Source organism: Alligator mississippiensis, chromosome 16, assembly GCF_030867095.1.
Source record: "Alligator mississippiensis isolate rAllMis1 chromosome 16, rAllMis1, whole genome shotgun sequence".
Lineage (NCBI taxonomy): Eukaryota > Metazoa > Chordata > Crocodylia > Alligatoridae > Alligator > Alligator mississippiensis.
This window is the reverse complement of record NC_081839.1, coordinates 558523-582997: the sequence shown is the minus strand read 5'-3', so window position 1 is coordinate 582997 and position 24475 is coordinate 558523. Positions and strand designations below refer to the sequence as shown.

The 24475-nt window shown below is 44.1% G+C and overlaps 2 protein-coding genes across 6 annotated transcripts in view; one reads left to right on the top strand and one right to left on the bottom strand.

Annotated features, from left to right (window-relative positions):
- MYO9B (myosin IXB) overlaps positions 1-505 on the bottom strand; it is a 55218-nt gene extending 54713 nt beyond the window's left edge. For 4 of the 5 annotated variants that reach the window (XM_059719674.1, XM_059719673.1, XM_059719675.1 and 1 more), the window contains exon 1: positions 402-504. The gene's annotated coding sequence lies outside the window, so the exon portion shown is untranslated. Of the gene's footprint in view, positions 1-401 lie in introns of all 5 variants that reach the window. The other variant, XM_059719677.1, reaches the window with a different exon arrangement.
- A 67-nt stretch (positions 506-572) lies between these two features.
- HAUS8 (HAUS augmin like complex subunit 8) lies at positions 573-11781 on the top strand. Its single transcript, XM_059719680.1, has 11 exons — positions 573-625; positions 737-777; positions 867-922; positions 2411-2516; positions 3343-3456; positions 3971-4053; positions 5757-5831; positions 6882-7040; positions 8139-8280; positions 10096-10237; positions 10897-11781. Exons 1-11 carry the CDS (start codon positions 606-608, stop codon positions 11036-11038), a joined length of 1080 nt encoding a protein of 359 aa, XP_059575663.1. The 5' UTR covers positions 573-605; the 3' UTR covers positions 11039-11781.
- Positions 11782-24475: the final 12694 nt, after the last annotated feature.

The window sequence follows — 24475 nt, the reverse complement described above, 5'->3', positions numbered from 1 at the left end:
CATGAACGACGGCGAGCGCCACAGCCAAGCGCGGCCGGCGGAAGCGAGGCAGGGGCTGCGGGGCGGCTCCGCGGCGAGGCCGAGCGCAGAGAGGCAGGGCCCGGCCCGGCCCGGCCCGGCCCGCACAGCCCCGCCGGCAGCTCGCCGCCGCCCCGCGCCCGCACCCGCGCCCGCACGGCCCGGGGCAGACGGCACGGCCAGCGCGGGGGCGGCGCGTCTCCCGTCCCACGCGGCGGAAGGCGCGGCGACACCGGCGGGAGCAGCCCGAGGGCGAGGCCGGGGCTGCAGCCGGAGCCGCGCCCGGGGGCCTCCCGCTCCCGCCCCAGCCCCCGCCCCAGGCGGCCCAGGAGCACGTGCCCGCGGAGCCTTGCCCCGCTACCTTTCCCAACCCTCGGCCGTACCTCGGCAGGAGGCGGCGGCGGCGGCGGACGCGCCGGACTCGGGCTCGGGTCACGCTTCCGGGTTGAGTGCGACATCCGCACCCGGCCGCTGCTGCGCATGCGCTCCGGGACCGCAGGGGTGGGGGGCCGGGCCGCGGGCAGAGAGCGGGCGCTGCCTCATTTGCATACGCGCTGCGGGCTCTGCGCCTGCGCCGGCTCGCCGTCATGGCGGCGCGCGCGGCCGGGTGAGCGCGGCGGCCCGGGCTTGTGCCATCCCCCCTGCCCCGGCCCCGGCCTGAGGCGGCACTGCCGCCGCCTCCAGGCCCGCCGTCTCATGCTGCGCTTTGTGTCCGCAGGGCGCCTGCGGCAGCCGAGGGTTCCGGGAAGCGGCGGAAAGGTAGGGGCCGGCCGGGCCGGAGGGAGGGAGGGAGGGAGGGAGGGAGCGAGGAAGGGCCGCTGCGGAGCGCGCTCAATGTGTCTCCTCAGGCGGCCGGGTGGTGCAGTCGCGATACCTGCAGTACGAGCGGCGAGCGGCAGACAAGGTGAAGCGGCCCCGGCGGCGACGTCACGAGCGGTCTCCTCGGCGCGGCGGTTGAGCGGTGACGTCACGGGCGGTCTCCCCGGCGCGGCGGTTGAGTGGTGACGTCACGGGCGGTCTGGCCGGGGCGGCGGTTGAATGGCGGTGTCACCGGCGGTCTCCCCAGGCCAGCGGTTGAGCGGCGGCGTCGCAGGCAGTTTCCCGGGGCGGGGGTTGAGGGGCGACATGATGGGCGGTCTCCCCAGCGCGGTGGTTGAGCAGCGGCGTCGCAGGCGGTCTGGCCGGGGCGGCGGTTGAGCGGCGACATCACGGGCGGTCTCCCCGGCGCAGTGGTGTCACGGGCGGCTGAATGGCGGTGTCATGGGCGGTCTCCCCGGCGCGGCGGTTGAGCGGTGACGTCACGGGCGGTCTCCCCGGCGCAGCGGTGTCGCAGGCGGTCTGGCCGGGGCAGCGGTTGAGCGGTGACATCACGGGCGGTCTCCCCGGCGCAGCGGTGTCGCAGGCGGTCTGGCCGGGGCAGCGGTTGAGCGGTGACATCACGGGCGGTCTCCCCGGCGCAGCGGTGTCACGGGCGGTCTGGCCGGGGCGGTGGTTGAATGGCGGTGTCACGGGCGGTCTCCCCGGCGCGGCAGTTGAGCGGTGACGTCACGGGCGGTCTCCCCGGCGCAGCGGTGTCACGGGCGGTCTGGCCGGGGCGGTGGTTGAATGGCGGTGTCACGGGCGGTCTCCCCGGCACGGCGGTTGAGCGGTGACGTCACGGGCGGTCTCCCCGGCGCAGCGGTGTCACGGGCGGTCTGGCCGGGGCGGTGGTTGAATGGCGGTGTCACGGGCGGTCTGGCCGGGGCAGCGGTTGAGCGGTGACATCACGGGTGGTCTCCCCGGCGCAGCGGTGTCACGGGCGGTCTGGCCGGGGCGGTGGTTGAATGGCGGTGTCACGGGCGGTCTGGCCGGGGCAGCGATTGAGCGGTGACATCACGGGCGGTCTCCCCGGCGCAGCGGTGTCACGGGCGGTCTGGCCGGGGCGGTGGTTGAATGGCGGTGTCACGGGCGGTCTGGCCGGGGCAGCGATTGAGCGGTGACATCACGGGCGGTCTCCCCGGCGCAGCGGTGTCACGGGCGGTCTGGCCGGGGCGGTGGTTGAATGGCGGTGTCACGGGCGGTCTCCCCGGCGCGGCAGTTGAGCGGTGACGTCACGGGCGGTCTCCCCGGCGCAGCGGTGTCACGGGCGGTCTGGCCGGGGCGGTGGTTGAATGGCGGTGTCACGGGCGGTCTCCCCGGCACGGCGGTTGAGCGGTGACGTCACGGGCGGTCTCCCCGGCGCAGCGGTGTCACGGGCGGTCTGGCCGGGGCAGCAGTTGAGCGGTGACGTCACGGGCGGTCTCCCTAGGGCGGCGGTTGAGTGGTGGTGGCATGAGCGGGCTCTGCACAAGCCTCAGGCAGCCTGGCGCTGCACCGCTCCTGACCTGGGGTGACTTGTGTTTTCGGCTGGTAGAGCATCTTGGCGGATTCCTCCACGACTTCTGTAGGGAAAGGCTCTGAAAAGGAAGGACCTGTAGCGGGAAGATCCCTTTTGCTGCAGAAATGCAAGGCCGCCACAGGTACGTGTTGGCAGAAGCGATGCAGAGCAGTGTTCACGGGCGGTCCTAGCTCCTGGTACTGCGCAGCTTTCACAACCCTTCCTACACACTCAGGAATCAGACAGGTAGTCTGCAGCCCTGGAAAAGTGGCATGGACACTGAAATGATGGCATGGAAACATTCTCCTTTATCTTTTAGACTGATTAGGAAGAAAATATGTATAAGGGGACTTAAGAAATAGTTAATGGTTACGTTGGCGTACATGAGTTGTAAGAGCATGAAACCCTTTCCTGGTGCTCTCGCTCAGAGTTACCGTATAATGTTTTTAATTTGCTGTCAGTTAAAATGATGAACGTAGCTACAGTTATGAAGCCCTCTTTATGTGCACTAGACTGCTACTTTTTAAGTAGTTTTTCCTTTACTTCTGCAGGTAAGCCCAAGTTGGTGTAATTTTATAGCGTGGGTTAGCTTTATAAGTACACATCCAGAAATGAGTTGCCACACGCATACTCCACAGCACGGCATCTCCAAGTCTTGTTTGTGGAGGGCTGCTCCATGCACTGGATATAATACCAGAGTTTGCATAACAAAATGAATGTGTAATGCAATACTTTTTGTGTTGAGTAGAGCATAATGTGCCTTCATTATACAAAGCTACAAGGAGAATCCAGCATCGTTGTTTAATTCAAACCTGAGTGGGACTTCTGCAGTTAAAAATGGCAAAGTCCACTTGAGACTACTGGGGGTTAAAAAATAAACTTCTGTACAAATATTTGTTCACTTGTTTTTTAAAGGACTTCTTTGTGTGTTTTCCCCACTAAAGAGATACTTTTTTTTTTCTTAACAGGCATTGCGGCTGGAGCATTAAACCATAGCAGTTTGGAAAAAGATGACTTGCAGTCAACTTTGTTGGAAGGCCATAAAATTGTTCGGCCTGAACTTGATCTCTCTGCTATTAATGGTAAGCTTCAGATTTGTTTTTCTTTTAATAATGTTGCTTAAATCAAAAACCACACGGTTTCATATGATGATGATGCTTAGCATTCTTCATCTGAAGATTCTTTGAAGATCTTATGGTAAGTATTGTTGTTTTTGTTGTTTTCTTCTTCTGTGATTCTCCCCCCTCCCCCAAATCAAATAGAGGTTTCGGGTTAAATATTTAAAGGTGACGTCTAGTTGTTTTGCTGCCCTGCGTTTTTGTCTTTAAGGCCCGGGTCTTTAGAGGTATTGGGAACTAAAAATCCTTTCCTTTTAAATAACTAAATGGATCTTGGGTTCTCAGCCTTTTGAAAATTGGACCTTGAGGTATCTATGAAGTCAGGCATCTAAATTTACAGTAGACTTGAAAAGTTGCCACAACCATGTTGAGTAAACGCTAAAAACAATCAAAGAAAGTACTTTATTTACAGTGAATAAAATCGCATTGACTGTCTGTCTGTCTCTCTCTCTTTCTCCCCTCACCCCTTGTGATTTAGACAAATGCCTTGTCAGAAAGGCTTCTACTTCAAAGTCCATCTGTGGAGTGGATCCAAGGACACGGAAAAAGGAGCAAAACCTAGTAAGTGATATTGTTTAGTGTTCATAGCCCCATTTACAGGGGTGTTTGCTTGATTGTTGAATTTGATAGCATAGGTTAAGACTTTCAGAGAAAACTAAAGGCTGTGCAGGCATGAGTTGTGTGGTAACAAGTTCTTCTGTTGTATGATGTTAGTAGTACGCAGGATTAATTGGAAAAGGTGTTAAAAATATGCTCCTTTTAGATTCCAAGAAGATCAATATAACTGACCTGTCTTCAGCAAAGCAGTTAATATAGTATGAGTTAAAGACCTGCTCTAATGCCTTTGGACCAGGGGTAGGCAAAATACAGGCCATGGGCTGGATCCAGCCCACCAAGGGATTTTATCCAGCCCACAACAGGTCCCTTGGCCCCACCTGGCCCAGGGGGAAGCAGTTCAAGCCGTGGCACATGTGGCTAGTTGTGCTGCCCCTGGATGCACAGCAGAGCTGGGGCAGTGCAGCAGCCAGACTCCGCTTCCCAACAGCCCCAACAGCAGTGGTTTCTTCTGGCTGCTACTGCCAGTGTCACCGCTACTGCTGGACCTGGCCCCTCCTGCCCAGGCACTCTGGCCCATCTGCCAGGGCTGGGATGGCAGGCCAGCGACAGTGTGGGGGCAGTATCACGAACTACTGCAGCGGGCATCAGTTTTATGGGCTGGGGCGTGTGCGGAGCAGATAGCGCCAGCAGCGTCTGCAGGAGCTCTGTGCTTGCTGCTGCCATGCTGCCACCAGCACAGCCATGCCCGCCTGGCTGCCGCCCGCCCCCCCCCCCCGCTGCTGGGGGGTACATGCCGTTCATGAACTCAGATGACATATTTGTGGATTTCCCCATTCTCAGGGATCTCTAGAATGTATCTCTCGCACATGGCAAGGGTCTCCTGTACTATCATCCACTTGAGGCTGAGATTAGCCTGTTATATAGAAGAAGACTGAAAACACTAGGACACTTCTGCTTGGAAAAGAGGTGATTGAGGGGAGCAGGAATATGACAGAGGACTGTAAAATCATAAATCATTGAGCAAGTGAATATTGTACAATTATCCGCTGTGTCTTTGTACAAGAGCTAGGGGACATTCTGTCAAATTAATCGGTAGCAGTTGTATGCAAACTACTTCCTTTCCTTGGTTTTTGCAGTACAGTTAACTTGTACAGCTTGTTGCCTTAGGGCACGGTAGAGGCTAGTATTATAACCAAGTTAAAAAGGGATTAGACATATATTTTATGGAGTATTAGCTATCTCAGGTTCAAAATATCCCTAAACCCATGAACGACGCGTGCCCTTGGCATCGGGCGGGGGGGGTGGGGCACAGCAGCAGTGGGAGCATGGCAGCGGTAAGCGCAGAGTTCCTACAGATACTGTCAGCAGTGGCAGGGTGGCGAGCAGTGACTGCCCACAGGAGGTATGGGGGGTGCACCACCACACTGAGGGGGTGCACGTGTACTCGTGTGCACCCCCCATGCGTTGCCCCTGCTTAAACCTATGACATGGTAATTGGGAGGGTGTGGTAGAGCTTGGATTGCCCTACGCACGGCCCCTTTCTTATACCTTTTTTCTCTAAAACATCTACTACTTGTTATTTTTGTATACAGGATACTGGGCCAGGTAAATCTTTGATCTGACCCAGTATGGCAATCCTTATTAGAGAGGTTTGTATTCATTTCTAAAAATGTGCTACCATTGATTAAATATTTCATTTCCTTAAGAAACTTTCTGATCCTGATGATGTGATTAGGATGCAGGAATCTCAGGCCCTGCTGTTAACTTACGCACGGATAAGGGTAAGTCAGGTAGTAGGTTTCAGTTCTACAAAGAGCATGGCAAATGGTGTAATTTTTTTCTGTTCTTTGAAAACTAGGTCTATACTTCTGTTGAATTCTTGGATTCTCTTCAGAAATTTCAGATTACAGTTTAGATTAGGACTACTTACAGACAAAGGGTAACATGCTAGGATGGGAGGACAAATGATTTGGCAATATGATTATGCAGTTGAGAGTAGTGACATTCACAACTTGATGGGGAAAGAGTTAATATTATTTTGAGAAGGATGGTAAGGATTTAAGTCTCAAAATGTGTTTTGGGGAGAACTTTGTGTAGTTAAGCACAAGATACCCAGGGATACAGGTTTACATAAAAGCTGTCCCAGTTGGCAAAGCAGATGAAGGGTGTGGTAAAGTATTTAGCATGGATGGAGTAGAGTGACAAAATGGTGAGTTAAGAGACTAGTATAGTCTAAGTTGTTCAGGGACCTAATGACCTAGGTCAGTGGTGGCCAAACCCTTTTGGCAAGCATATAAATTAAATACAAAGTATGAGAGAGTGCCAGTAATAATCAGCCGCTGCTGTCACCCCCTTTAAGTCGGGGCCCAGACCTCTCATGACAAATGCACCAGCTGTCTGTACCACTTGTGGCATGAGGTGTGGGTTGGCCACCACTGATGTACCTGATGTGATGCAGAAAATAGAGCATGCCAGTTTAGAGTCAAGTAGAAAATGGAACTCATCAGAGGGGTGAAGCAACATTTGCGGCTTCTTTCATCCGCAAATTCCAACTTCATACTTGGTCTGTATGCCCTGACAAATTCCTGAGTTTGCCATTTACTGTCTACAGTCCATCTGACTTCAAGCAGCTTTAGTGAGCATAGAGGTGGCTGTTAGCAAGAAAATGTATTTGGAAGATGCAGTAACATTTTTATTTTTGTAAACGTAACATACCAAGAACTTGCTCCACATGGGTTAATTTGCATTTGTCTAAGGTCCATGTTCCAAAACATTTTAAAAGCACTTAATAGTTTAAATATTTGTTATAAACACATTATTGGATTTAATAGATAGAGAAAAATCTTGCCCAGTTGGAGGAGAAAGCTGAAAGAAACCTAATAAGATTGTGTGAAGAAAAGAAAAGACAGCAGAAAGAACTGTATGAATTGAAACGTAAGCTCCTGCTTAAGGAGAGAGAGCAGCAGCTTGATGAAATACTAGATAAACAGGTAAGACAGTTATACTTTGTGATTCCCTGGCAGTTTACAGGTACTCCAACAAGACACATTCCTGAGATGGTTATCTGCCTCTAGGTGTGTAGGGTGTTCTGTACCTCAAACAAAAAAAAATCCGATTCTGATTTCTTTTGTGACACTTCATGTTTCTCCAATAATGGTAAAAGAGGTAGAATGTTTCTGTCACATCTTGTGGCCCGTGGTTTAGAGGGCAAAAGAGGAGTCAGAATTCCTTTTGGGGAGAGTATTGGTGCACTGGTCCCCAGAGTAGCATACAGTCTGTCATACATGTAAGTAGTTTAAAACTGTATGAACATCATCCTCGGATGCTGTTTCCTGTAGCACAATCTAGAATGTGTGCTGAAACTCAGGTATGAAGGCTACAAGGGGACACCGATAGCCTCCTGGGCTGGGCCAGTTGTTTGTCTCCGTAGCCTGTCTTCTTTTGGGGCATTGGGTTGACATAATCCCACTGGATACTGAAATGCTGAAAGAGAAAGTAGGAGTTCCAGCTTGGTACTGGCAGTACGGGAAGTATGCTTTCAATAGGAAGAGGTGCTAAACAGAGATCTTGGTAAACTGAGTTTCAGCTTCTTGTCCAGCCTTCTCCATTAGCTTTGTTGTACTAAATGATTTGTCTTACCAGTGCTGTTCATTCTAAAATCTAAAGTGAAGTCCTTATGCTGGCTTTTCTTAATATTGCAAAAACTGAAATGGTAAACCACAAAGATCCTTCCTTACTAGAAAGAGATGCTATTAGTTGGAATTAAAGAGGAAAAAATATTTTGTTTGCCACTTAGGAAGTACTTCTAAACAAGGATATTCCAACAGGAGAGGAGAACATATTAAATGGGGGTTATGAATAGGCACCATAGAATTTGCTGAGTTCTTTCAGAGTGCTTTCCAGTTGATTGGGTATATTTTTGTTTGTTTTCTTGTTGGTTTGGTTTTTTTTGTTTCATTATTAAAAGAAAAGGAAACCAGAAAAAGACAGCAACACGTTTCATCCTTTAAGGCAAGCCAGATAAGGAAGCACATGGAGAACGTTTCTTTGCATTGAAGTGCTGACTTGTGTGTACCTTTTGTTTTCAGAATGAAGTACTTGCTCCTCTTGCTGCTGTCTGTCAACATTTTGCAGAGAAGTTTAAAATCTTTGCCACAGCCCTGGATGCCACTAGACATGAGCTGCCTGTGAGGAATATTTATGTGGAAGGGGATAGATACAAATATTTGGGTATGAAAACTAGCAAATTTGTTTTTCAGTATATTGGACTACCTGTGTACTTCTGTAGTAGACACTTAAGTTGTCTTATGTTAAATTCATGCAGTTAGTTGCTTTTGTCCTTTGCCCCTGAATTTGTCACCCCTGTAGTTGTCCCAGGTTTTACTGGGGCTACCAACTATCTCTGTTTTAATTAATATGCAGTAGCTTCCTAACTTATTCTGTTTAGATAAAAAGAGATTCTACTTCATTGCTTTTAGACCCCCTTAGTTTCTCTCTCCTGGAAACAAACTTTATTGTTTGGTGTGTCCGTCTGTCCCCACTTCATTCTTTCAAAGAATTATCGAGAAGTTCTGGTTCTTGTAGTTTGTCACAGTTAAGCTTTGTTTTCTTTCCAGAAACTTATTTACTTATTTGTCATCTTTCTGCTTTGCTGAAGCTATAAGGAAGTCTTAAATGCTTTTCAAAAATAAGAATGCTGCAATGTCTTTCATACTATAAGCTTATTCAAGGAACTTCTTGAATTTTTCATTGTTTGGCTCATGTCTAGGCATCAAAATAATTCATGTCATGATAAATTGCTGTATTTCTAGTTGTGGCCTTGCTTTTCCACTTTGTTAGCTCTGCATAAAGGACAGTTCAGTAATTCAAGAGAGCATAGCCTGTTTCTGAAATTGGATTTTAGAGGGTTCACATATTGTCTTTTTCTGTTAAACTAAGTAAACTAAATAGTGCTTTAAATTCCTAATCTCTCAAAAGTAATTACAAAAAAAATCTTAAAAACCTGCTTCAGATTTCAGCTCCCGGTGGACTTGTGTGAGGCTTAACACGACACTTGCAACATGGGATACAATTGCTACTCTTTTCTCAACGATAAAAGTATTATGCTGCCTCAGTTTGAGACCCGATATAGACTGGCTTAGAAAGGAAATGTTCTACATCAGGACTGAAGTGCTTTGGCAGGATTTTTTAAGAGTCTGCTTTTTATATGTTCATGCTGGTCCAAAATAATAGTACTGGTTCCTTAATTTCATGAGTACTAATCTTACTCACAGTTTAACACAAGATAAGAAAAGGTAAATGAACTTAAACTCTTGCATGACAAATTTTGGAATGAACAAATATAACTTGCTTTTCTTGGTTTATTGATAACATAATACTGTTTGGCATCTAGATAACTCACCAATAGCAACATATGCAACTAGCTGTAGACTTTTTAGTATCCAAATCTTTCACTTTCACGCCTGCAAAATTTAATTTTTCAAATAAAAACTTATTTCATATCTGACTGTCTCCTGCTGTGATTAATCTTCAATCCAAAACAATTTTGTTTTCACAGGAGAATTATTTTCGTAGAATAATAGATTTGTAGATTGTTAGGGGCTGGAAGGGACCTCGCAGATCATTGGGTCCAGGCCCCCCCGCTTTAGGTAGGAAGACACATGGGGTCAAGTGACCCCAGCAAGGTGACTGTCCATTCTCCTCTTGAAAACCTCCAGGGTAGGTGACTGCACCACCTCTGGAGGGAATTTATTCCATGGTCTGGACACCCTGACTGTGAAGGAGTTTTTCCTGGTATTAAGCCTGGAGTGGCCTGCCAGGAGTTTGTAAGCATTGGTCCTGGTCTTCGCCACGGGTGCTTTTGTTGTGCTTGTGATGGTATACATATCATGCTCTAATGTTCAAATAATTTTTTTTTGTTCAGTTTCCTTGTTTGTTTGGAGCCCCCCTGTGTTGTTGGTACTGAGTTTCTGTTGGCTTTTTTAAACGGGATATCAAGATGTAAGCACAGCATCATAATGACTGTGACTTTTTTCACTGTTGTAGATGAATTACAAAAGCACTTAGCCATCACGCAAAATCTTTTGGCCGAAGTTGTAACTGACTACTCAGAAGAAAATTCAAAGGCATTCAGCCTACTGAAAGAGCTTAAGGAATTGTCTCTGAAAATGGATGAAGAACTTCAAAGGTACGTTGATAAGCTAACTAAAAAGATTCCCCAGTTTTATAATGAGTTTTGGAATCTTGGCAGCGTTCAGCTAGAAAATCTGTAGGTCTTATAACTTAAGGTTATCACTACATGAAGCAGTAAATACACCTAGGGTTTGGTCTTCTGCTTCTGCTTATAAATAACAAGGAATAAGGTCAAGTGGCTCAATTTTTTCCCCTCTCTTTTAGGGCAGGAAACTTTTTATGGATACATTTTCTGAGGGCAATCACATGTATGATAATGAGGGAAAGCCTTTTTTTCTGAAAAGGCCAGCAAGATCACATCCTCTAATTCTTCCACTAAATATATCAACAAGGTGTAACAGCACTAGTAACATTACTAAAGGGCAGGACAATGGCAGATACCAGGAATGTGAGGTGTAAGGTCTCCAAGACCAGAAACATGGAGAAACCAGGCTTTTGCATGCTTGTTCTTCCAGTAACTTACTTTACCTCTCTTGTGCATCACGCAGCATTGCTAGGGAGGTGCAAAGAACTTGGACCCACTTCTTTTCCTTACTGTTGGCAATGAATCTTACAGTACAAAGTGTGGTTCTCCATGTATAGGTCGTCTTCTGCTGAGTTGGAGAAATATAATTTTCTGCATTCATTGCTTTAGTATGTACAATTTGTTTACAGGAGTTTCATCCAAGTGCAGGACCTGTCGTTTGAAGTTAGTAAAGAAGTGTCTCTGCGTAATCAGAAAGAGTGTGAAGAGACCTACGGCATAGAAACCATGAAACGCTGGTATTTTGACCAAGCTTGCGAGTTCCCTGGTTAGTGACAAAATCAATGTGAGCAGCCTGGCCTTAGCATTTTTCTGCTTGTGTGAGCATCTGATGTGAGTGCATTTCCTCAGTCATGCGAAGGTGAGAGTTACAGTACATACAACTAAACTAGTATAGAATGTGGAGTATTTATTGTCTTATGCTACCTTGCAAGGTTGTCTTTGATTTTTAGATCGAAATTCCTAACTAAGCTCCGCAACCCTTAAATAAGCTTTCTTATCAGTGGCTGGCTTTAGAATCTTTGAAATATGTTGTAAATTCCGAATGCTGTTTTGGTCAAATGCAGCCTGCATATCCTTTGTTTTGTTCTTCTATTTTGACTCCTTGTGCACAATTTTAGCTGTTGCTGGCTTAAATCTGTTCCCAAACAGCTGAGCTTAGCTTCCATTTGATGTGATGGCACCTGTGGGACCAAATGTGGATGGAAGTGTTGCACTGTTGTTGGGTATCTCTCCTGCTGACTAATGCCATGATTATACTGAGCACTGGTCGCTCCATAAGGAGCTACAGCAAGAAGTATCATCATCCTCTTACTTCAGTGAGAAAAAGAAAAGTCCGTAGAAGTGGCAATTTCTGTCATCACCTAAATTAAAAAAGGTTGGAACAGGAGGAACTGATTGTCTAGCAATAAAGTCATACACATGATTAAAATCTGTACAAACACTTGTATTTGGTTAACAAGTTCTGTTTTGAAGAAGATGAGATATATTTTACAAATAAAGACTTCTTTGCACTACGCTGTTCCTGGTAGTCTGTATGAATGTCTTGGGCTTATCATGTAAGGTTTCTCCATTTCTGCTAGAGCCTTGTGTAGGCTGGTGGATGAATTCCCCAAACCTAAAATAAATTTAAAATGTTTGAACTTTTTTTAATAATGTCCTATCTCCTTCTATCTCTGCTGTCTACAAATGTTCTGTAACTGAAGCAAGGTACTTCATATGCCCTGTATGGGAAGGTCCAGCCTCTGAAAGCTAGTTCAGAAGCAGTGTCTAACATTGTCTTTGTTCAGCTCTTTTTGGAAGGCACAACCTGTACCATAGGGACTGGCCAAGAGACCATGAGTGCACACTGGGCACTGTTATATCAAGTTAATAAAAACTGCAGTGAGCCCAGCTACTTGGGGGAAGGCAGTAGCAATCTGCAGCCCTTCTGCCCTTCCAAGCAGGCTGGGACTAACTGCATGGCCTGAAACCCTAGGGACAGATGTTCAGGAGCCTGATGTGTGCTGCTCATTGCCCTACCCTGTTGTCTTAATTCGTCTCCTTTGCCTGTAATCCTGCATGTAGGGACAGATAGGGAAGCAGGGCCATAGGAAATATCTGGGTAGAAGTGTGCTGTGTCCAGGTACAGGGAGCTCATTCTTTTTGCTGTTTATCTACCATATGCAATATTCTCTGTTCTAAGCTTCAAGTCAAGTAAAATATAAAGACACTGCAATGATGCAGTTACTTCTAGTACAGACTGCTTTCTAATCCAACACTAAACTTGAAGAAAAATGTAAAAACATTTGCAGTGCTACAGCTGAAACGGCTTAATTTTTTTTCTTTAACAGTCTTATCTTGTAAAAATGTGGGAGCAAATTAGGACAACTATCTTCAGATGCTTGTATTTTTTTCTGGACACTCCTGTTTTAAAATAGTGTACCTATCTTAAATCTATTACACAAGCTTTATCCACTCCTCTTGGACTTATTTTTTCCTGTGGCTGTTACCCTGGAACATTCGTATTAAGTTTTGTATTTGCATGGTGTGCATATTTATTCATTCAGGCTAATTAGCTCTATCCACCCCATTTCATCCGCTGCAAGAAGAACAGATCTCTCTGTTGTGGCCACAAACTGGTTTTAATGCTTTTGGTCACGTTTCTGTGCTTTCTCACCGGTATCATTTTTAAATTCTTTAGGTTTTTCTCTTCATCCTGATTTTTCTGTCTTACAAAGAACAGAGAAGCAAATAATTTGGAGGAGAAAAGCCTTGTTTCTTCATGTTCCTTAAATGAGTTTCTTTTGAAGAAAACGTTTGAGCAGCTTTTTTTACTTCCTGTCTATCTGGTTTGTTGCATCCAAGCATTGAAGAAATCTGCATTGCTATAAACTTGCTTTATTTTTCTACATTAGTGCCTCAATGTTAGTCTGCGCTGTTTTTCTGTTATAATCTCCAAAGATTTATCATCTCTTTGTCTGCATTAAAAGAAGAATTTGGCAATGCAAGAGACAGAGAGGGAACAGTCCATTTTGAGCTGTTTCTTTTAAGCTCTCGATTGTTCTTTCCCTTTCTCAAAGATACTTTAATGATCTGGATAGAGAAATGAATGTGTGCGTAGGAGTTGCTGTACTGGATCATGTCTAGTTAGTCTATATTCTCCTTCTAACAGTCCAGACGCCTTAGAGGAACATTTAAGGAATGTCAGTCACCGTGACCAGAGATGGGGTAGTTTTCCTCTTGTTGAAGTCTCATAATCAGAAATGGGTTGACTAATTAACCAACTTTAGATCTTCACCTGTGCGTCTGATTGTGCTGGGTTTATATCACAGCAGTAGTACCTGTGGACAGAACATCATTCTTTCTGTGAAAGGGCCGGAGTTGGACCTGTCCCTGTAGCAGTTGGCCCAGTTGGGAAAGATTGGATTAGTAAAGAGTTCCAGGTTCAGCTTGAAGTCGGAAGGAATAACAGGAAATCTGTTGATCCCTTTCTTATTTGGTTTAACAAGAGGAAATGCCCAAAGTGGTGGGGATTGCTGGATATGGGTAGTAAAATTTGAAGGAAGTTGGATGGGAGCAAATCTGATTATGTGCAACACAACTAACTGTGGTCACCAAAAAGGGAGTCAAGTTGTTAACTTCTTTGAACGCTTGTTCTGCACTTCAGCACTCCGTTTTTTTAAATAGTAAGTTGGTAGGCAGTAGAAGTATGGTTTGGGTTTGGGTTTTGTGGGGGGCGGAGTTTTTTGGTAACATACTCTATACACCTATTGACTGGACAAATGCAATGCATTATGTACTAGATGGAAAGTCAATGTATAAAAGCCACTGAAAGTATTCTTGTTTATAATTTCAATGAAAGAATAACTCTCTGGCATCTTCTCATTACTTCAAGGAATTCCTGTAGTGGAAGCACTTCAGACTCTTAATTTGGTACCACTTCAACATCCTACAGTTTTTGTTGAACAATGAACAGCTCTCAGCTGTGAGATGCCTCGTACTGCTCTCAGTAGACCAGTTTTTGGGTGGCTGCAGTCTGGATCATTTCAGTACTGATGCCTGTAACTCGCAAGAGGTTCTTTGATTCTCATCTGCAGAAATGTTGAAGGATGTACCTGCAACATCCAACCACTGGATGGGGAACTTTGATAACTATCTGGGTCCAGTGTGTGGCCACAAGTTTGCAGGGCCATTGGCTAAATAACTGCTTCTGGTTTTTTCTATGGGTGGAGATTTGAATTGTCAAGTTCCTATGTAATGTAGCTATTGGTTTAACATTTGTTTTTTCCAAGGTTAGGGTAATTGCCATTCATATTTCCTTGTGCCCTTCACTACTGCTCACCACAAACAAGTCTGTAAAGCACTAACTTTCCTTCAGAGTTAGAGATCTCTTTTAAAGCTTGCTTGGGAAAAAATCATTTTTAGATTTCACAATTTTGTGGGTTCAGTGAGCCTAGAAAAGATGCAACTAATAATTTAACAGAACTGATATGTAACCCTAGGAAAAACAAGAGGCTAGTATGAATTATTCGTCTGTTTGGTTGGTCATTCAAGGGATTTATGGAATTAGTTTTGTTTGCTCAGTCAAGTGTTTTCTGTTTTCTTTGAAAGGCTGTGTTCAAGTTTAAATTAATCGTGAGCCTTCGTTAAATTTTAGCTGATACATCATAGTAACTTAATTTCCACAACAGACTTTGAAGATTTACAAAAAGATTTGTGATTGTGCATTTACATGCTAGTTCATCATGGCCTTTGACTAGCTGGAGACTGGGTCAACCTCCTGGATGATGCCTTCTAAGTGGAAATGTACCCACATACATGTCAGTGATTCAAAGCCGTACTGTTCAGATGGAAACTTTTCTTAACAAGCTTAATTATATACAGTGGTTTCAGTACATGCTAGGTAAAGGCTCCTATTCTTTGCAGTATCAGAGGTTGGGAGAGTTAGTTAGGAAGCAAACTTTGAAGAGGACTCTTATGAAAGGTTGCTCACAGGATACTGCTGTTCTGATCTAGTTTAATCAATTCTTATCTTTCTGCGAAACAGCTCTGGTGGTTGGGGTGGTCGCTATCCTATAGGTAGTAGCACAGTTCTGCTTTGAATTAGGCTTTACAAAAACATTTTTGTCCCTCAAATCCAGACTGTACAGTGAATGAGAAAAGAGAACACACAGTTCTACCAGCAGGTACTTTTAGACAGGCTAAATAAGGCTCTTAACTTGTTTTGTCAACAGGAAATGTAACAAGCATTCATTCAAGGAATGGGGGCTAGCTGCATTGGAGAAAATCAGTCTAGAACGGGTAAGGGCCTGCCTCTGTGTTCAGAATCAGACTGAGGAAGCTTATCCTGCATAGCTCTTCAGGTCTATGCCATTATGCGATATGTCACTTTTCAACAGGGAATAGAATGTGATTACTTTATCGCATAAATACATCTAGTTAGACCATTATGTTTAATCTAGGTCAGCTAAATTGCTGTGATTTGATTCCCAGCATGAAAACACAGAGCTCCAAACCTGATACTCAAAAGCAGCGAGACAGATTAAAAGCAGAGGGTCATATTTCAAAAGGGGGTTGTTGCTGGCATGGGAAATAAAGGAAACAGTTTGTCCTGAAAATCTTGTGCTATTAACCCTTCCAAGTCTAAAAGGGAATAAATAGAACTAGCAGGAAATTTAAGATAGTGGTATGCAGGAGTAGGATTTTATAAGCACAGCCATCCCAGATCCATGATTTTGTTTGAAACCTAGAAAGGAAAGATCTAACTTTTTTTTCTTTCAAAATAAGGTGAGGAGAAGGTAGCTATATTGATGTTTTGGGATTTTATGGAAGAAGTGAATCTTGAGAGAGTTTGAAAATAATATTTCATAGATGTCATAGACATTAGGGCTGGAAGGGACCTTGGAAGATCGAGTCCAGCCCCCTGCCCAAAGGGCAGGAAGTCAGCTGGGGTCATAGGATCCCAGCAAGATAAGCATCCAGTTTGCTCTTGAAGGCGTTCAAAGTGGGTGCTTGAACCACCTCCGGCGGCAGGCTGTTCCAGACCTTGGGGGCTCGGACAGTAAAGAAATTCTTCCTTATGTCCAGCCTGAAACGGTCTTGTAGTAGTTTATGACCGTTCGACCTAGTCGTCATCCCTTGGGGCGCTCTGGTGAACAAACGTTCCCCCAGATACTGGTGGTCACCCCTAATAAACTTATAGGTGGCCATCAGATCATGCCTGAGCCTGTGCTTTTCCAGGCTAAAGAGCCCCAGGGCTCTCAGCCTCTCATCATAAGGTCTGCTTCCCTGACCTCTGATCATGCGCGTGGCTCTTCTCTGGACTCTCTCAAGCTTCTCCACATCCTTTTTGATTTGTGGAGCCCAAAACTGGACGCAGTACTCCAGCTGCGGCCTCACCAAGGCCGAGTACAAGGGGAGAATGACATCCCGGGATTTGCTTGAGAAGCATCTATGGATGCAAGCCAGCGTTTTGGTCGCTTTACTAGCCGCAGCATCGCATTGCAGGCTCATGTTCATCTTCATTTTGAGCTAATGATATTACATGGCTACCAAAAACTTTATCTTTCGGCTTGAGACAAATAGATTTGAGGCTGAAACTTATCAAAGGTTAAAAAAAAATTAAAAATTGCATGGGTTCAGAGGTGAATTTTGATCGTGAAAATGCTGCTCCTAGCTGAGAGTGTATAGAAAACCAATTATCTTGTTTTGTTGCATGCTGTGGCCTAAGTGCACCAGCTCAAAATTGCTGTACAAGACGAAAACGTTGGTGTTCTGTTTGCTTTGTAAAGTATATTTATATCTTGGCTTCTCTTTGAACCTGTGAACCCAAAATTTGATCCAGCAAGCAGCAGTCTTAAAATGCAAATAATGGAGAAGAGTGAAGTTGGCTGCATTCTACTTTTAGGAGCACACTGATCCAGTTTTCTTTTAGGGTATTCCTTCTGGATAGGATTGTCTCTTAAATGAATGTCTCAATGCAGTGCTACACTGAATCTTTTTGAAGTTAAGATTCCCAATGCAAAATACTTGCGTGCAATTGAATACAATTCCTTCCATGTGCTTAAAAGGGCAGAGATCACTGGAAAATGGAAAACAAATAGTCGGGCACCTCTGTGCCATGACCATTTTTATATTTAAGTGCAGTTCTCTCTCAGAGGTGTTTGGTTGCATCATTGTATACCTCACAATCTCTAATGCCATAGAAATGTGCCTGCTTCCTTGAAATCGTAGAATCATAGAAGTCAGGTCGGAAGGCACCTTGTAGATCTTCAAGTCTGACCCCCTGTCTGGGCAGGAAGAAAACTGGGCTCAAATGACCCCGGCCAGGTAGACATCGAGCCGCTTCTTAAAGACCCCAGGGTAGGAGCCAGCACCACTTCCCGTGGAAGTTGGTTCCAGATCCTAGCTGCCCTGACTGTGAAGTAGTTACAGAATAAGAAACAAATAATGTTTCTTATTTAATTTATTGTTAAACACCAGATGGACTGTAATCATAATAGCACCTTTACACTTTATACCCTCGTGTTAGATAAGTGGGATTGTTTCTGTAACCCAAAAGAGCATTTGCATCGTGTCTCAGAATTAGGGATTTTCAAATCCTTTGGGTCAGTAATTCTTCTATACAGCTACAGGCAGCAATAGCTATTGTTACTATGAGCACCAGGTGGAAGGTGAATTAATTTCAGAACTGGTCTACTTGTGACAGCCGATGTGTGTGGCACTTGGCACATCAGGGAGGGGACAGGAAGCACAGTGGCAGGTAGGGCAGAAAGCAGAGAAACAGATCAGTCAAGGAGCACAGGGCAGAAAGCAGAGCAGAGCAGCAGCTCAGGCAGGGAAGGGGGATCGGAATGGGACTTGGGGAGGGTCTGGGGCTAATTTGTAGCATGTCTGCCAAAAATGTTGGCCCCCAATGATTTATGTAATGGTGCCCTGTGACCCCGTTTGTGCTTGCTAAGCACTGTTCAGTCATGGAGTAAGAACAAAAAGATCCTGGCCCCAGAGCGCTTACAGTCTCTGGATATGAGCATGGTTCATTTGCATATCAGCGTGAAAGTCATTTTTGCTGGAACCATTTAACATTTCAATCCAGGTCAAAAGCCTTGAATTTGGGTAGAATCATGAAGACTTTCTCAAGAACAAGTAAAAATAGAGCTAAGTTTTCTTTATTTTCAGTTATTTAGGGAATTTGAGAAACTGATGTTATTCATCCTTTCTTTCAATGTTCCCTATTAAATCTTTGTTTACCCAGTATTTTATTACTGGGTAAACAGCTGAACTATTATAGTCTGATTTTTCATACATATTTTAAATCCCTAATATCTAGATGTCCAACATGTGCAAAAGCAGTAGATATAGAACATTCTGCTAACCAGATCAATGTGGGTTTTTCCTCTTCCAAAAACAGAATGTAAAGCAACTGTAAAATACCAGCCACCCAGCTCCAACATCTGTGCTGGGGCTTCCTGTAGTGTACTGACTGTCCCTATGGATAGTAACAGGCTGCTCCTTATTCTGACCTGTCTCTTACGAGACACAGCCTATGGGCACTGAAAAGTAAAGTTGCTTCTAAACCCCTCATGTTGCCCAGATTCTGGGCTCTGGCTGGCTTCTGGTGCATCTTACAACAGACAGTGAGCTTACATCAGTTTTCGAAAATTTATTGTGGGCTGAAGTGCACTGTATTTTAGCCATATCTCCTTCTGCTCTCTGTGATAGGGTTGAGAAGACTGCTTCCCCTTGTCACTGGTGCAGCATAAAGAGACCACCGCAAAAAAAGAGAAATGGGGCCTGTGTCCCCCTTCCCCTGCAATTTTTTGTCTGCTCCATGTGCACTTGGAGCTGATCCCCTACTCATCACCAGCAAGGTTGCTTATGATTTCAGCCAATGTTTTTACATGCCAAGGTAGGGCTGCTTTCTCTTGTTACTGGTACAATGCAAAAAAGCTGCAACCAAGAGAAGAGACAGGGCCTGCCTGTCTTCACCCTCCCCCTACCCATGCACAAATTTTGTTACGTGCCATGTGCACCTGGAGCTGATCCCCTACACATCTTGAGCCTTTTTGTTGCTCATGCTCCCAGCAGATGTTTTTGCATTTTAGGCTAATAGAACTTAATGGATTACTGCAGTTTCCCCCTTTTTGGAGTAAATACCACTTTGCTGGAGATCCGGAAATGCATGCTGAATATGATAAACAAGCTGCTGGCTTGACTGCAAATGCCAGGATATGAATAGAGTTCCACAGAAGCAGAGGATCTGACAGCTCTACGCATTAGTCCATTGAACCACTGAGCCACATGAATTAAGCACATTTCCAGTGATTATGTGAGCATTCCTGAACAAGTCTCAGGAGTCATTTTAGATTGTTTCTACATGTTTGTGTGGTTTTGAAAGCAAGCACAAACATGGAGAATTCAATTTGCAGGATATTCTTAAATGCCACTCGCCCAGTTTCTTTCAAACAAAAATCTGGAATAAGTATGCAAGGCATATGTCGCAGTTTCATGCTATCTCGAGCAAGACCTAAAATTTCATTTATTGAGGAAGCAAGTAAAATAGAATAAAAGAGAATATTTTCACTGCATCTAGATGTCAGGGGTTCCCAACTTTGTAATAATTGACTTCTCAGTCTATACATCAGAGTTCAGACCATGTGAAACTTGTATAACCAAATTAATGTCAAATGGGAACCTTTTCTAATATCTGATGAATATGACTACACAAGAGAAAAGAAGTCTAAAATAACTTTTTGTGAGAAGTAGAATTTTCTTCAGAAATCCCCAAAAGAAACATCCTCCATGCCTGTGGAAAACATCCCATTTCAACAACTTGCTCAGTATTTTGCTTCTGATTTTGACAGGCGGGGTTGACACACACCTTATAGACGCAGTGTCTGATGAAGTGAACTTGGGTTTGTGAAAGCTTGTGGTCTATATATATTTTATGTAGTTAGTCTATACAGTGCATATCTAGCCTGCCTTCTCATTTTCATAAAAGCCAGAATCATATCTCCTGTCATTTCCTACAATATTTCAAGATGGAGAAGGGCGCTTCAATATATATATATATATATATATATATATATATATATAATTTTATATTCGTGATCAGTACCCTGTTTGTAACCTTAATTTATTGCTGTTTCAAATACTTTGTTGTTAGCTCCATTAAGGACAAGTTTCTGCCAAAATACTCCAGGCAACCAGCTTCTTCCATCCTAAACCTTCAGTTGCCTTTGCTTATACTCCTCCTTTTGGTTGATGTTACAAAAGGACCCATAAAGTCAGTGAAAACCATAGGACCTACCATTTCTGTGCACATGGTCTTTGTTCCCCAGAGCATGCGAAGCCTGATCTGTCACGACTTGTTCTTCTGGAAACCTTTGTATTCCCTAGAAGAGTTGGAAACGGGTTGGAAGGTTGCTAGGCTATCACAGGTGTTTTCCTGATCCTTTCTTTGCAGCAGCTGATGTGGGATTCTTAGCACCCGTATATTTTTTCTGGTGCAGTGTGGTAGGGTGTTGTGTTGTGTGGCAGAACGGAATGACAGATTGGATGTCCTTGTACTAGATTCCTTGGGGCGTTTTTGCAACTCTCGACTACATGGGAGTTAAAACGAACAACTTCTTCGTGATGAGGCAAGTTCAGCCTCAGTTCCTTCTAGGCCCTGGTGATCCTCCTACAAAATGTGAACACCTTCTCCAGCTGCATTTACTACCTACTAATTAAGTGTTTCCATTTCTTTGTAGCCCAGCTAATTGTGAATTAATCCATTTTAATTAAACTGTTTCAATATAAGCTTTTGGAATACTTGAGCTGATAGCCAATTTCTTGAATTAAGTAATCGATTCTTTGGCATTTGCCTTTGTCTTGTCATTTTAACTTTGAAACAGGAGTTTGCAAAAATGTTTGTATACTGCTTCTGAAGTGCTTATGCTTCGATACAGTTAGTCTAATAAAAGTTGTACCACAAAAAACCCTTGCCTCTTGCATCTTCCTGAACCATCACAGCCACTGCAAGACTCCAACCCTACTTATGCAAATAATAATAAATCACCTGCTTCCCTGGTGTGCAGCTCTAGTAGACCACCGTCAAACTGCTTCTCTAGCTCTCTGCTTCAGGACTTACTTCAAAATAGCCTTTGTCTTTTATAATCCTATATGTACTTGGGATGATCACAAAATACTATGCCATGTTACTCTCGTATAATTTTCTGAATGTGCCCTCAGTGTCTTTGATCATGCCCTCTTCCCTCATTGATTCTTGTTTTTTGAATCTTGGCCGACAAGTCTCTTCTCTATTGCATTCTTCGTTTGTTTCTATCTTTTCTTTAAAATGACAGTTATATTGAACTCTGTAAAACTGTTCTAAGGGTAGGATTTCTTCATAGGTTAAGGTTCTGTCTTACACTGACCTCTTCCATAATGCAGGCCATATCATTTCACCTCATGATTCCTGTTTCTAGCTCATAGACTATAGCTTAGCTGTAAGCTATCTTCCTCAAAGAGGTGAGCACTGATTTTAAAGGCTTCAAGTGAAAGAATTCTACATATTCCTACCCAAGATGTTCATGACCAATTATTGTCACTTTTTAAAAGTGGGCTTTATTTTTAGACTCTGTTTAACTTTAGCTATTGGACTCATACTTTTTCCTGCTCAAGCAAATAGTCCACTGCTATCACTACAAATCGCTACAAAGAAAGTGCTGTGTGAAATAAAGCCATATTATTTTGTAGATATTTGTATATATTGTTTAAACTGGTACTGAAAATGAAAACCCCAAACCAAGCAAAGTGTCTTTGAATTGTGAAAATGTGGGACTGTGTCCTATTCACGTGGTTTCCAACTTTCCATAAAGTACTAAGATAGCTGAATAACTACTATAGTCTATTATTCACCCCAGCCCTCCATAGCAAGTCAGCAAATAGGGGGAAAAAACTGAAAAAGTGTAATTAAATGCCCTAATGACAGATAGCCTCTTACTTCTCTGATTAAGTATGCTGTGTACAAATAAGTAATTATAAATCATTTATCATTACGGTTTCAAGCAGTGTATGAAGATTTAAAATATAATATTATGCTGCAGAAAGATCAGCTTGTTGTGCTCCATGGATGATTAATAGGTATCTATTCATCACGGCCATATAATAATAATGTTATCCTTTTATTGTTATCCTTTTATTATGCACCACTCAAATTACATTCTTATTTTGAATGTGCTCTCTAATTATCCTTTCCTTGTAATTTTGTTTCAGAGTTACTTTTATTCCCCAGAGGCAGGATCAGTCTTGTTTTTACTGCTCCTTAGAACAGAACAGACATACATTTGGATTTTCCTAAACAGAAGTGTGTATTCTCATGCAGCTAGTAAGTGTCTTCATTAATGTGACAAAACCAATCTGCTGTTGCTGCTTCTGCTGTAACCCATTAGCACATCAGATGTCCTTAGAGAAGTAAATGTAGCCGTTTTGCTTCAGAATGCCACTTGGCTTCCTGCTGTGGTCTCTCTTCCATAACACATGGAGGAAGAAGAGCAAGATGTTGATTAAATCAGACAAATGGGTTCTTGTCTTGGCACAGGTCTGTTATTTTAAGTGTTAACTGGAAAATCTGTATTACTGCTCCAGAATATGAAATGACTCCACAACCTATTCCATTAGTTAAGTGGGGATGTGCATGTGTAAATTAAGAGTCTGGTCTCACTGAAAGCAATAGCAAAATACCTACAAAGAATAACTGAGAGTTTTGTTTAATTGCAGGATATTTTCTTCAAATGTCGCTTGTGCATATGTTTCCAAGAATATTTTAAGTCAGTGGGGTTCAACCTTTGGCCTGTAGGCTGAATGTGGCCCATGGAGCCATGTCATTTGGCCCGCAGGTTCAGAAATTTTGACTGCAGGACAGTGGTGGCAGCATTCATTGTTACAGCTTCCAGAACCATGACAGTTAACCTACTGTCATATGTATGGTCCCTTGTGCTGAATCACACTGGTGTGGGGCCAGATCTACCACGTGAGGCCAGGCTGGCACATCAGGTCTCACCCACAAACCAACCCCACAAAAGATCTGGCCCATGGGTCTGGAAGTTTGAGCAACACTATTTTAGGTGTGTGGAATTTGAGAAGGGCCAGCAAAAAGCCATTTTTGAGCACCAGGAGACAAATGTTAGATAAATCAGTTTGATATTAGGTTAATTGTTCAGTGACCCATAACTCTGAAGCTGTTCCAAGTGTGCCTGCATGAACGTTTTCCTTTGCCTTTACAGTAAATCTGTAAGTTTGGGGACTGACTAATTTTCCAGACCAAAGTTTGGGAAGGGACTAAAATAGAGCTTTCTAATGGACGCTGGTTGCAAGTGCCCCTTTATGCTACATAGGAGAGGATCCACTAAAGTATTGCTACAAATATTGAAGACAATCTGCTTTGATTCCCATATGGTCCTGGGAGAGTTTAAGTGAGAATAACTAAAGTTGGACCTAAGAATAACCATGATATGATTGGGGAGATAAAGGACAGTGAGACTGTTGCTGGCTTGTATGGGAGTTCCCCATTTGGCACTGGGTACCACAGTTCACTCAGGGTTTTATTTAACTTGAGAGCAGTTCTTCAACAAGAACTTCATATAATCACCTACAACACAACTGCTGTTTCTGTGTGTTGCCTTTTAATGATTTTCAGGAGCTGGTATGCAGATGGAAGCAGCAGCATATGGAATTATTGCTGCAGTAACTAAAGCTAAGAGGATGTGGAATCTCCCACTGGAGCTCCTCAGGGTGATAAGAATCCAGTCACTGTAAGGGTTTTTTTAATTCAATACTTTTTTTTTTTCAGTACATTGTAACCAGGGAAGATAACGAACAGGATAATGACTGCGTGAAACGCAGTTGTCTTATTCTTTGATTCTTATATAACCTAGTTATAAGAGTTACCTAAGTGGCAATGGTAGAATAAGAAAAGCCTGGTCACTTTCAGACATTATAGCTAGGAATAGACATTACATTTGTCCCTGGACAAGTTGTGCCTGTGTTTGTCTTGGATTGGCATGTAGATGCATCACCCTTCTGATCAGGGTTTAGTGAGTGGTTAAATGCACTGCCACTTTTCTGCCATTGATTCAATGATGCAGTGCTGAGATTAACTGGTTATATGCATTTTGTGATGTCCCAGAATAAACTGTTAGTACTTCTTATCATAGTTTCATAGTTGGTCAGGTCAGAAGGGACCTG